Source organism: Plectropomus leopardus, chromosome 15 (assembly GCF_026936395.1).
Source record: "Plectropomus leopardus strain MGB_pleo_1.0 chromosome 15, ASM2693639v1, whole genome shotgun sequence".
NCBI lineage: Eukaryota > Metazoa > Chordata > Actinopteri > Perciformes > Serranidae > Plectropomus > Plectropomus leopardus.
This window is the reverse complement of record NC_142190.1, coordinates 3,612,468-3,625,193: the sequence shown is the minus strand read 5'-3', so window position 1 is coordinate 3,625,193 and position 12,726 is coordinate 3,612,468. Positions and strand designations below refer to the sequence as shown.

Genomic DNA, 12,726 nt, shown 5'->3' with positions numbered 1-12,726 from the left:
GGTTTTGTTTTTTCCTTTCTATTTTAATTTGTTTTACAGGAAACTTTTCTTGTAACTTTTTAGTGATCTCTTGCTAATTTTGTGTCATTTCTTGTTGCCTTTGTCCCATGTTTTTGAATTAATTCAACCTAATATGCTCAGGTTTCAAAGGTTTAATGAACTTGTAAATAAGCCAATTAATATTCCATCACTGCAAAATAACCCTCTTCTATAATAGCATTGAACAGTAATCTCCCAGTCCTCCAGCTACCACATTCAAGGAAACAATCAGCGTTTCCCTGAGTTCAGCTGTTCACAAAAAAACATCAATTTAGCCAAAAGGCTCAAAAACAGCATAAAGGATATTCAGACCAAAAGAGAGGAAAACAAACTTTAAAGCACGGTGATTAATCAACCCTAAAAAACGACAGAGTTAAGAACAACGACCAAAGTTGACAGTTTTAATTTGTGATCTACATTTTATTTTGTGTGTAGAAATTCTTTTTTTGTTCCATTTCCTTAATACCATGAACCAAACAGGAAAATGTGATCAGCCTCAGGGTGGATTTCCCCTTTAAACACTGCGCTGTGCTGTTTTAAGATGTATTTGAGCATCTTTAATCCAGTTTGTTTTTTCTAAGGTTTTCTGGAGTCCTCAAGTTTTTTTTTCAGATGACACACAAGATGCTTTTTTTAATACAATGTAAAAGTCATGAAACTGATTTTAAAAAAACATAACTTACACACAAAGTCTCAGGGAGACTAAGAACAATATATTTTTGAATTTGAAGGCAAGAAAGGAGGATGTAGTATTTTGGAGGGATTTGCACGTTGTTCCGCTGTTGTCTTGGAGTCTCTTGGTTCTCGTCAACGAATGGCTATCAGTCCGACATCAATGAGTTTCTGAATCTTCTGAGCAATGACTGGATTCTTTAAGTGGCTGAGAATCGGACACAAAGAGAGAAAACATGAAGTTTTATGGTGCTACGAGACAGAAAGAGACGGAAGAACGTTGGTAAACTTACTCGCTAAGCGCCTGAGGGTCCTTCTGCATTTGCTCGAGGATCATGCGCATGGCTGGGTCGCTCATAATCTGCTGCACCTCGGGATCAGCCATGGCCCTTTTCTTCACCTCCTCGGGACTGTCGTTCCTCATGGCCTGACTGACCATGCAGCGCTGCAAGCCTTCTGTGGCTTCCTGAATGTGAGGAGGGCGAATAATGGTTAAAAAAAAACAAATCAATCCATTACAGGGTCATCAGAGTATCTCAAAATGTCACTTTTTAGCTTGTTTTATAGAATTTGACGCGCAATATTTCTTCCAATTTTATTTGGGTGGTCACCTAAGCCTTACTGATAGGACCACCATATTGACAATTTTCAGAAAGGCGGCATATTATTTACTCACAAGGACTGTTTGGAACATTTTAAGCACTTTGATAATATTGGCTGTGTTCATGCAGATGGCATTTACTTTTTACATAATGTCAAAAAAATGGAATTGAGGTAATAACCTGCTTTTTCAGGTGGTAAAAAGCATTTATAGATCATAAATGTGCGTAAATCTCTTCTATCGCTCTGAACTGTGTCGTCTCGTGTAAAATACCTTTGAGGAAGAGTCGAGCTCCAGAGCCTTCTGATACGCATCCATAGCTTTTGAAAAATCTTTCATGGCCTCCAATGCAGCTCCTTTACGTGTGTAGCCTTTTACTGTTGACAGATGTATTTACATTAAACTCTGAATCTAAACTTTTAACATTTACAGAATATGAAGAACTATTCTATTAAAGTTCAAATACAGTCTCCTACTTACTGAAGGTGGGCTCCAGTTTGATGCACTCTTCACAGTCCTGATGAACAAAAAAAAGACTATCATAAGCGTATTTTTTACATGCAGAGGCACTTTTTCGTCAGGTTAGAATCACATTAACAGATTTAAAGAGCTGCGTCGTACCCTCAGGGCGAGCTGAAACTCCAGCAGCTTCGTGTAGCAGGCGGCTCTGTTACTGAAGAGTTTGGCATCGTTGGGGTTTCTCTTGATGGCCTCGGAGTAATGTTTCATGGCTAAGGGGTAGTCTCCTGTGGAGAGGGAAAGACGAGCTCATCTTCATGCAAGTTCTTTAAAGAAGAAACGATGACAACAAACAACCAACCACTGGACACACCTTTCTGGAAGGCGTCATTGCCTTTGTTCTTCTCCTCCAGGGCTAAGTCGGGGTTGATGTAGGCTAGTTTCTCCTGCTCCTTCAAAATCTTCTCTGCCTGCAGACCCAGATGCAGTATCAAGTGTAAGTCAAGTGTTTCCCCGTCCACATGCACGCCATGCAAATTTAAACAAAAATCAGCTGAAGGGAGCAGTGTGTAAAATTTTAAGGGGATAATTTGTCGATTTTAGCTTTGTATCATAGTATGTGTCGATGAACTGTGGTTAACTTCCCTCTCTTATCAGTGCCAAAATAGTCTTTAAAACTCAGACGGAAAAATCGGGAAGGAACTACAGGCGGACAATAGCAGCTCTGCTAGAACCTGGTTCAATGCATCTCTTCCAGTTTTATATAAAGTTAATGTTTGATTGTGCGCTGTCACTGTCTAAATAAAATCACATTACATTATCTGCACGGGTCTCTTCCTCTCCAAAACAAACAAATGTTGGTCACGAGTCAGTGTTACATTTGTCCTTTCTGAGCTGCAGAAACATGGCAGAACTTGCTCCCTGTGTGAGTATAAACCGCTCATTCCTAGGTAACGAAAACACAATTCTTATTTTTTAGTTGAATATTCACCAAAAAACAAAAACACACACTATATTATATTCTATTTGTGCAAATACACCCCCCTAAATCCTACACACTGAACCTTTAAAATGTAAAAAAGTCTGGATTTACTGCATAACGATCTGAGGTTTAATCATTAAGCTCCACTCAGTGTGAAATCAGACCGCACTGCACCTGTTGACACTTCTTCAAGACGTCTGGAGTACGATGCTCCGTCAGGCTCTTGTTGAAATACTGAATTGCCTCTTTGTATTTTTCCTGCTTGTAGTATGAGTTTCCAATCCTAGCCAACGCCCTGTGCACACAGAGGGAGGAGAAAGCAGAAAATAAACATAACATTACACCAGAATGCTTTTTTTTCAACTCAAGACTCAAAAAGCGAACGACTCAGAAGCACCTATGTGCTCTTGAACAAAATCCTCAGGTTGAACAGACGGATATTTAGCATCCTAACCCAACATCACTGTCTCATCTTTGGCCAGTTTGTAAAATGAGAAATAACAGAGCAGCACTGCCACCTAATGGTTCTTGTAAAACACAATTTTCTTTAGTCTCACGCTGCCTGGCCGCATGTTGTTTCCCATCCAGATTAGAGAGTAAATAAATAAATTAGTAAATATATTCCCACAAGACCCACAAAAGATCCGTCCTGCCCTCTGGGTTGAGGTGTAGAGTGAGGTTAAATTCACTCAAGTAAAAAAAAAAAAAAAATCAAAGACAGTACTTTTTGCAGAACTTACTTTGCAATTTGTCTGTAGTCTTCCCGGTTCTCTCTGCCAACATCGATGGCCTTCTCACACAGCTCTCGGCACTTCTCATATTCTCCCTTCTCAAAATACACAGCTGGAGGAATCACACAGACAAGACAGCGTTAAGAGCGAAATGCAATCAAACAAATCCAGCCCTCGCTATAGCTTACATTACGTGACGGGGAAAAGTCTGAAGAAGAGGACAATGCGTACGCGGTCGTGGCTGGGAAAAAGTCGCCAACTTGGCACGCCAGTTTCGCAACGAGAGCTCAAAGTATTTATTTGCATTTAGCATGCACAAGCAGTGTGGCGCTGATCAGTGCGTCATTTCTATTGATTGGTTCGTGGATGTAGATTTTTTTTCAATATTTCTCAGTGGACAACCCAGATTAAACTCCAGAAATTCAGAATTATCTTTGCGTGTGCTGCTATTTGCTTTCCAACACGTGAGAATATTTACCTGCTTTATTGGATATATAGGTCATGTTGGTGGGGTCGTGTTTGATTGCTTCGTCATAATGTTTCAGAGCCGTGTCAAAGTCCTTGTTCTTATATGCAGTGTTCCCGAGCTCCTTTTCCTTCAAGGCCTGTAAGAAAAAGGAATTAGAGGATTTAAAAAACTAAGAAGAAAGGATTCAACATAAACTCGTTAAAAGTGAAAAGAATATTGAAATCTTTACGTTTCTCTTGTTTTCAGGAAGGTCGTCCTCTTTGGGAGGTGGTGGCTGAGTCTCTTTGGGTTTCGGGGGTGGAGGGGGAGTGGGCTCCTCTTCTTCTTCCATCTCAGAGAGGTTCAGACCCAGCAGCACGGACAGAGTGGTCATCACTCGGGGATCCTGCAGCTTCCTGCAAGACGGTCGGGCAAAAAGAGAAATGCATTTCCAATATCCCAGCACTCAGCACCATCATACACTCAAAGTGTGTGAAGGAGCGATTCTGCAGGTCCTTCCTTCCTGCTGCTGTCAGACTGTACATCCAGCACTGCTCCCTGTTAGAGGTCGACCGATAAATCGGCCATTATGAGCCTTTCACACATACATCGGAGCGTATCCGCATATATTTTTTCCGATATGTGCTGATAAAACTTTTTTACACCATATAATACAGAAAACAGGTTTAGAAATGGTCAGCAATTGACTGATACTGAACAGTACTGATGTTTATTTAGCTATTTATTTTAATGTATTTATTCTTCATTTAAATGCTCAGCCCAGTGCGGATTGAATTTTATTTTTATATTCTTTTTTTGAATGGTCAGTGAAGACTAATGCTGAACACATACAGTATTGATGTTTATTTTATTTGTATTTATTCTTTATTTTTGTTTGTGTGTAATGTTACATATGTAAACTGTAAAAACTTTAAAAGAGAAGCCTTCTGAGTACTCCTGCTTAGTCATATTGGTGCTAAATTAGTGAACAATCCACATAGAAACGATCTATTTTCATTCCAGCTCAAAAGTTCACTATATCGGTCGATATATCTGATACATTTTTCCACTATAAAATCGGTATTGCTCTCAAAAATCCCATATCGGTTGGGCTCTACTCCCAGTTCACCACACAGATTTTGATTCGTTTTCAGTGTTACACATGCTAAGAAGGATCGAGCCACAACAGAGAGGATGATTTTTCACAATAAGAAGAAAATGTGGAATTATAGTGAGCCTAGAAAAACTGTAATCTTGTACTGGCTCTGAGCAACAACATTTCTCAATACATTTCCAGACTTTTTTGTGCAATTCTACCCAAAGAAACCACATTTTTTGTTTTTCCAGTCCTGCCTCGGGTCATAATTTGTTAGTCTTAAATCAATGTTGGCACATGGGAGAGGTTTGTCTCTTAGGGCTGCTATCCATTCAGATCTATTCATTTTTACCCAAACCACAATTTATTTTCCTAACCACAACCAAGAAATCGCTCTCTGGCACAAAGCCCGGAAGGCAAACTTCTCCCAGCAGCAGAGTGTTGCTAAAACTGACACATTTTTAAAAAATGCACGTACGTGCCGAGCTCCGACGGTTTGTTCCTGAGCTGCTCCAGCAGTTCTCTGTAGCTGGGATCTGACATAAGCTCACGGGTCCGAGAATCGCTCTCCAGCTTCTGGTACAAGTTGGGCATGGCGAAGGGGTTCATCATTGATTTCTCTGGTGAAGCAAAAAATTATGATTATTAGTGTAATTTACATGGTCAGAGAGAAGTAGTTCACTGCCAATATGTCATGCATTAATATTATTTTCTACTTTTAGTGAGTTCATTTTTAGCCAACATCATTCCTAATTAGAAATATCAGATATTCATTAATTTCCCCTTAACTGCCAGTGGGGTTTTTTTCAGGATGCCACAATGGTTTTAGATGAAAAAACTGATTATTTTTCATTAACTACATGCTAAGTAGATTTTTTTTATTATAACAGCCTGAGATATGTTGATGATTTTCAGCAACGCTGATTATGAAACAGCATGTATTTTCTCCTTATTCAAAATATGATTTAAAAAAATAAACCTTATCAGGTGGAAAATAGTAAAAATGCAAAGCAAAAGCCAAAAGCAATGAAAATGTTGAATTTATCTTTTTTTTTTTTGACTTGGAGATGGGGGCCATTTCCCCAATTTTATTTTTAGCATAAAACTTATTTGGTGCTGTTAATGCCAGAGACATTCAATAAATTATATATATATATAAATGTTGCCAATTTTTTGAGATTTTACAATGCAACGTCAGAAAAGGACTACTTCCAATAATATTATGACTTATGAAAGATCGATTTAACACATTTTAATACCAATCAAGGTCTTCTTTTTAATTAATAAATTGAATTACTTTTAAGGATTTTTAAGGATTTGTGGGAACCCTGTGCATATTTGATTTTGTTCTTTAATAAAGCAAAAATATTTCTTTCTAACAATTTCAGGATTGATCTATGGATCAATCAGTAGAATACGGACAACTAAAATGATCTCCAGCTGCAGCCTTAATGCCAACACATCTTGCACAGGTCTAAGATTTAAATTTAGCAGCTCTTTCTCTCATCTGAAACCTCTACTACTTGCTTATTGTCTGAATGAATCACAGCACTCAAAACCCAAGTGGACTGCCCACTTTCCTTTTGAAAACTCGCGCACTCACAATGGGATTTTACTTCAGTGATCCTCTCGGCAGCCATCTCTAAATCCTCCGCCCACATAGGAGGGGAAAGTGAGTCACATCATAATGCCGTTTTTCTGTCGAACATCGCAAATTCAACTGTTTTTACCTGCAAGCCGAGCCTCGATGTTCTGTAAGCCATCCTTTAGCTGCTGGTTACTTGGCTCTTGCCGGAGTCCCTCTTGGTAGGTTCCTTTAGCGTCCTCCAATCGGCCGAGGAACTCCAGCGCTGCAGCTTTGCGGGAGTAGCCCTGGGTGATAAAAAATGAAAATATTGCAGATTCTCAATTTTAATTCCTACACGTCCTGTCAACAGAATAACGGCCGAGGTTCATACACACGAGGCAAATTTTCAAGATCGGACGCTTTCTGAAACAACCATCGATACTCCTTATCGGTTCTTTTTCATTACCATGTAACAGCTTTTTAAAATATAAATTATTTTTAAAAATGCTGAATTCAGAACAGGATTAGAGTCGAATATTTAAATATAATAATTATTATATAATAGTTATTTATGAAAGGGAAGTTGGTGGTGCAAAAGCTGCATTTTTTAACACCCTCTGAAGCCCTGTTTACTTCAAAAACAAAAAAAAGTTTGTCTTTAAAATTTTTGGCCATTTTTTTCCAAGTGATTTGAATAGAAAACCTTTTGACTTTTTTTCCCTTTAAAATGATTTTAACAGAAATCATTTAAGTCTTTTTTTAAGATGACTTTTAAAGTTAAATATTTTTTCTTTTATTTTTCTTTTTAATTTTTGGGGGGATTTTTGAAGCAAACATTTTTTCCCCTGAAAATCTTTTGATGACATTTTCTTTAAAAATCCCCCAAATTACACTATTTATCACAATTATTTTTTAGATTTTTCACATTTACAACATGGACACATCATGTGTTATTATACAGGTTTCTGAACAGATTTCCATGACTTTTCAAAAACTGTTTGGGTTTACTATTTTTACCAAAACTTTTCCAAGCCTGGACATTGCTTTTTGCAAATTAAATGAATTTTCCATGTTTTTTAATGACCATACGAACCCTAAAAGGCAGAACAGACGACTTCTCACCTTGCCCCAGTCAGGCTTGATCTTGATGGTCTGAATGGCATCCTGGAGAGCGTTTTCATAGTTGCCCTTCTTGGCGTAGGCGGCCGAGCGGTTACTGAACAGGACGTGGTTTGAAGGGTCGAGGGCCAAAGCTTCGGTGTAGCAACGAACAGCCTCGTCAATGTTCCCTGCACTCAGCGCCTTGTTGCCCTGGTCTTTCAGTGCTGAAACCTACGAGCCAAAAAGATAAAACCAAATTAAGAATTAAGAGACAAATTCACCATTTAGCACATATTGCTGAGCAGATCAGACTTCCTACGAAAGAGTGAGTAAAATGAAGAATCCCTAGGGTTAATGGTTACTGATTTTGAAAATGTGCTACTACTTGTTTCACTAGAGTAAGTCCTTAATTTTTATTTATTTTTTTGACAGGAGTAAAAAGGTTCAGTGGAAGGACAGAGAATAGATAAAATTCCACCTTTGTTAAACTTGAATTTTTTCCTTTATTTTCTTATTTGTGTTTTTCTAATTATTATCATCATCTTATTATTATTATTATTATTTTCTTGTTTTAGTACAAATTTATTGTCCTTTCTTATTTTTTCATATTAGTTTTTTTAGTTACTTTTTAAATTTATTTTCTGATTATGTATTTATTTTATTTTTTCTCTTGTTTTACTTGAAATTATTGAATAAAATATGTGGACAGATATGGATACGTACATGTATAATTTTGCGCATGCAAGGACATATAAGAGGGCAAATAGGGAGAGAAGCATGGATATTTTACTGATGTTAATCTCAGTTTTATGCTTTATTTTTTTATATTTTTGTGTTTTATCTAATTATTATTACTATTATTATTATTATCATCTTATTTTATGTATATTTTCTTATTTTTTATATTAGTTTAATTTTCTTGTCCTTTTCTTATTTATTTTATTTATTTATGCATTTTCTCTCTTATTTTATTTGAAATGACTAAATGAAAATATGTGGACAGATATGGATACCAAAGTGTATATAAATATATGTTTGCAAGGACATATGAGAGGGCAAAAGTAGGTTAGGAACCAGAGCCTTCAGCTACCACGCTCCTCTCCTATGGAACCATCTTCCATTTTCGGTCAGGGAGGCAGACACCGTTTCAACTTTTAAGGGTAGACTTAAGACCTTCCTCTTTGATAAAGCTTATAATTAGGGCTGGCTCAGGCTGCCTGGACCAGCCCATAGTCAGGCTGTGCTCGTGCTGTGGCTGTACTGATACTGTGCCCCTCGCTCGCCCTGATCGTGGTCTGGTCCTGGTTGCGCCGATGCTGTGATCCTGCCTTTGGACTCCTCCCTTTCAACATATGCATGAGACTGTTATCATCTCCCTCAACATCATCATAGAGTGCAATTACTAATTTCACACCTACCATTATTGTAATATGACATGCATCTGTTTCTATTATTGCTGTGCCTCTCTCCCCCTCTCTTCCCCTCTCTCCCCCACCCTCTCTCCCCCTCTCTCTTTCTCTTTCCTTTTCTGCCATGATTGTATTTCATTTGCTATTTATGACATCTATTGCTCGTCTGTCCGTCCTGGAAGAGGGATCCCTCATTATCCTCTACCGCTCTTCCTGAGGTTTCTTCCTTTTTTCTCCCCCGTTACAGGGGGTCTTTTTGGGGAGTTTTTCTTCGGGTGATGTGAGGGTCTAAGGGCAGAGGGATGTCATATATTGTAAAGCCCTCTGAGGCAAACCATGTTTTGTGATAATGGGCTATATAAATAAAACTGACTTGATTTGAAAACTGACTTGAAATAAGGAGAGAAACATGGAAATAGTCTTTTGCTGTTAAGAGGTCAGTCCTTTTATTTTCTTCTTATCTGTAATACATTTTTTTATTTCATTTTATGTATTTTTGATTTGTTTTTTATGCTTTTTTTAAAGGAAAGAAAAACATATAGAGATGATAAAGTGTTTGATGGATATCATGTCCTTGTCTCAATAAAAAAGATTGCTTTTAAAGTCACAATACTACAGCTCTCTACCTTCTCTATCACAAAATCTGACACAAAAGCACACGCACACAATCCCCTTTCTAGCTCTGACCAAAGGGAAGACATCGCTCGCAGCTGCCACTCAGCTGTTCATGTCAGACAGGTGCGGTGGTGATGCTGAGCGATAATATGTCTTTCTTGTGCAAATGTAAATTCACAGTCCTCCAGGTGCAAACTACACTATTCTTCAATAAGATGGCCTGGTGATTAGCTCGTAGCCTTGCAGCAGGAAAGTTCGAGACAACAAATGATGACCCCACTTTTTAAAATGTCAGTACCAGAAAATAAACACTTTCTGTTGTTCAGACTAAAACAGTTAATTAGGTTGCTTAGGTTATTTTAAAATGAGCGACAGTTTATCAGCAGACTGCAAACACATCAGCTGTTTTTTGATACTCTAAATGTACCTGCACAGAAATGGACACACAGCTAAAAACAAGGGCCAGAAAGCTGAAGAGACGATAGTAAATCAATGGAATAAATATGGAATTATGAATCTGTTAGCCCTTTAAGCCCTGTATCGACATCAGTATTTAAACCTTTAAACTCTGAGCAAATTGGTTTGATTTCTTTCAAAACGATTGGTGGAAAGGCAATGAGCAACTTGTAGCAAGAAACGTCCCGCAAACTGCAAGAAATTAGAGTTTTTAAACATTATTTTTTTGAAAAAGCTAGGGAAAAATGTATAGTGTTATGATCTTAATTATAATTATATATTTGAAATTAGAATATTATAATGATTGCTGGGGTGTTGTTTTTTTCTGAATAATTCCCTTGTGGGGTTTTTTGTTTAGTTTTTTGTTTTTACATCTGTTTAATTCTTTATTTTTAATGCTTTTCATGGAATTTGGTTGTATGTCCAGAGGATTATATCTATTTTATTTTATTCTGCATACTGCATATTCAAGAATTATTTTACAATATTATTATAACAGTTAAACAGTTTTTTAAACAGTAATTTTCTTGTGTGTTTTAACTTTTCCCATTTTTTTGATTGTTTAGTTTTTTGTATTTTTTATTGTTATTATTTAACACTAATTTTCTTGTATGTCCAGATGATTCTAATAAACATAATTATGTTTTACTTCACGTTGGGTTTTTTTGTCATTGTTGTTAATTTAATTTAATTTTGTTTTATAATTATTTTTTTATTTTTAATGCTACCTGCTTTTAATGCAGGCATTTTAACAGGCAATTACCTTTTTTTGTTATAGTGTTATAGTTTGTTAAGATTTGTTTGTTTGTTTAGTATTAGGTAGTTGATATTTCTAATATTTTATTGCAAAATTTCAGGTAATTTTCTTTTTTTTTCTAACATTTTTGGTAATTTCTTCTTAGCTGCACATAGCTTCAAATGAATAGGTTATGGTGACTTACCAGATCATGATCATTATTATTATTATTATTATTATTATATACAGGTAGAGTCTCAAAATGAGCTAAATGCCTTTACTTGGGTGAAGTGCTTGACCTGCCCAGCTGCAGGTCTGGTGACAGCCCGGCAGCTAACGCCAAAATACGGCTGTAGCCATGACAGCGGCACCGTGTGCATCTAGAAAGATCCTCCGGTGTGAGTGCAGGGTACTCCGGTTGAAGCAGATCCAAAAATACTCCCGCAGCCATGTGCTACTGACGGACTGCAGCACTTTAGCTGTCGGTCCTTTAGACACAACATCTACACGCGACAATTAACTCTCCGGTTTAATCACGGCTTTCATTTGTCCGTCACCTCGGTAATGATAGCGCTCACGTTGTGCGCTAATGTTAGCTGTAACACTGTGATCTGCTAACTTGCCGGTAATTTGCAAGAAATTAGGGAGTTGTTTGTTATATTGAAGCCCGGGAAAAGGGGCTAACGGCAGCTGGCACACCTTGTTGTGTTATATTAAGCGATAAAGCAGTTGTAGTTAAGTCATATGCGTTAGCTTAACAATTAGCTAACCTTGCCGTGTGCTAACATAAATTAGCCACAGACGAGCACAAATTAACAAAACACTGAATCGACACGTATTATACGAAGCTACACTGTAGACTAATATTGTCAAAATATGCTCTGTTTGCTAAAAAACTCAAACAAATCAGACAACATCAGCCCAACAGCTACAGCACACTACTACCGGATTTACGCTAAGCTAACAGGCTAACTAGCTGTATGATATCAAACAGAGTAAAGAGCTGCTAACTTCACCAGCTGCCAAATTATTATCGTAAACTGTATTAAAACCAAAATAACTCATCGATATTATTTTAAGCATGTGAGTTTGGGTATAATTAAGGAGATAGTTGCAGTCGGACACTCACTTTCTCCATGGTGCAAGCATGAGGTTCCTTCCAGAAACTACTGCGGACTAGCGCCTCCCCCTGAACGACACGCGGGTTGCCAGTTTGGGGTGTCGAAAAGACGTAATTCAGATTTTTGGTTTTATGTGCCCCGCTGACTGAAACGTCCAGAAGAAGCCAGAAAAACATGTGATACGCAAGATTACTTTTACATGCTGTCCAAGATGCACAGAGCTGATGGTATTTTTGGAGACAGATGAGGTAATTGAGGATCGTGGGGTTTTTTTTTGTTTGTTTAACCCTTTGAAACCTGGAGTGACATCACTTTTCTTGTGCTGCTTTCTTGCCTTTTACTAGTACTTAAACCTTTGAACCACACACACACACACACACACACACACACATAAAGTTGCACATTGTTTGTCCTGCATGTCTTTCTTTCTTTCTTATTCCTCGATTGCAGTTTTTTTGTTGATTTGAATTTTTAATTATTTTCATTAGGATTGAATTTCTAAATAAGCTTGAGTCATGTATGACATATCTTTAAAAAATAACTTTGTGAGTTCCTAATTAACACTTGATGTTCTCACCAAGAAAAAAACAATGGAAAATGTTTTTTTTTTTGCATTTTTTTTATTTACTTGGGGCTCTAATAACAAGAATCAGTGTTTATTTTTTAACATACATAGTGAGTTTATATATATGT

The 12,726-nt window shown here is 37.3% G+C and overlaps 1 protein-coding gene across 1 annotated transcript; it reads right to left on the bottom strand.

Moving 5' to 3' along the window:
- Positions 1-426: 426 nt before the first annotated feature.
- Positions 427-12,187, bottom strand: stip1 (stress-induced phosphoprotein 1). The gene is made up of 14 exons (XM_042499739.2): positions 12,042-12,187; positions 7,718-7,927; positions 6,759-6,900; positions 5,507-5,648; positions 4,183-4,348; positions 3,963-4,089; positions 3,494-3,596; positions 2,928-3,048; positions 2,145-2,241; positions 1,934-2,058; positions 1,793-1,829; positions 1,586-1,689; positions 1,005-1,177; positions 427-919 (listed from the first exon to the last, which is right to left on the bottom strand). Exons 1-14 carry the CDS (start codon positions 12,048-12,050, stop codon positions 847-849), a joined length of 1,629 nt encoding a protein of 542 aa, XP_042355673.1. The 5' UTR covers positions 12,051-12,187; the 3' UTR covers positions 427-846.
- Between the last annotated feature and the right edge of the window lie 539 nt (positions 12,188-12,726).

What these genes read in the sequence shown, in the direction of transcription:
- stip1 (XM_042499739.2), bottom strand. An exon ending in TCAAGCCTGACTGGGGCAAG is followed by an intron (nt 6,901 to 7,717) that starts GTGAGAAGTCGT and finishes TTTATCACCCAG; the next exon opens with GGCTACTCCCGCAAAGCTGC. An exon ending in CATCGAGGCTCGGCTTGCAG is followed by an intron (nt 5,649 to 6,758) that starts GTAAAAACAGTT and finishes TTGCTTCACCAG; the next exon opens with AGAAATCAATGATGAACCCC.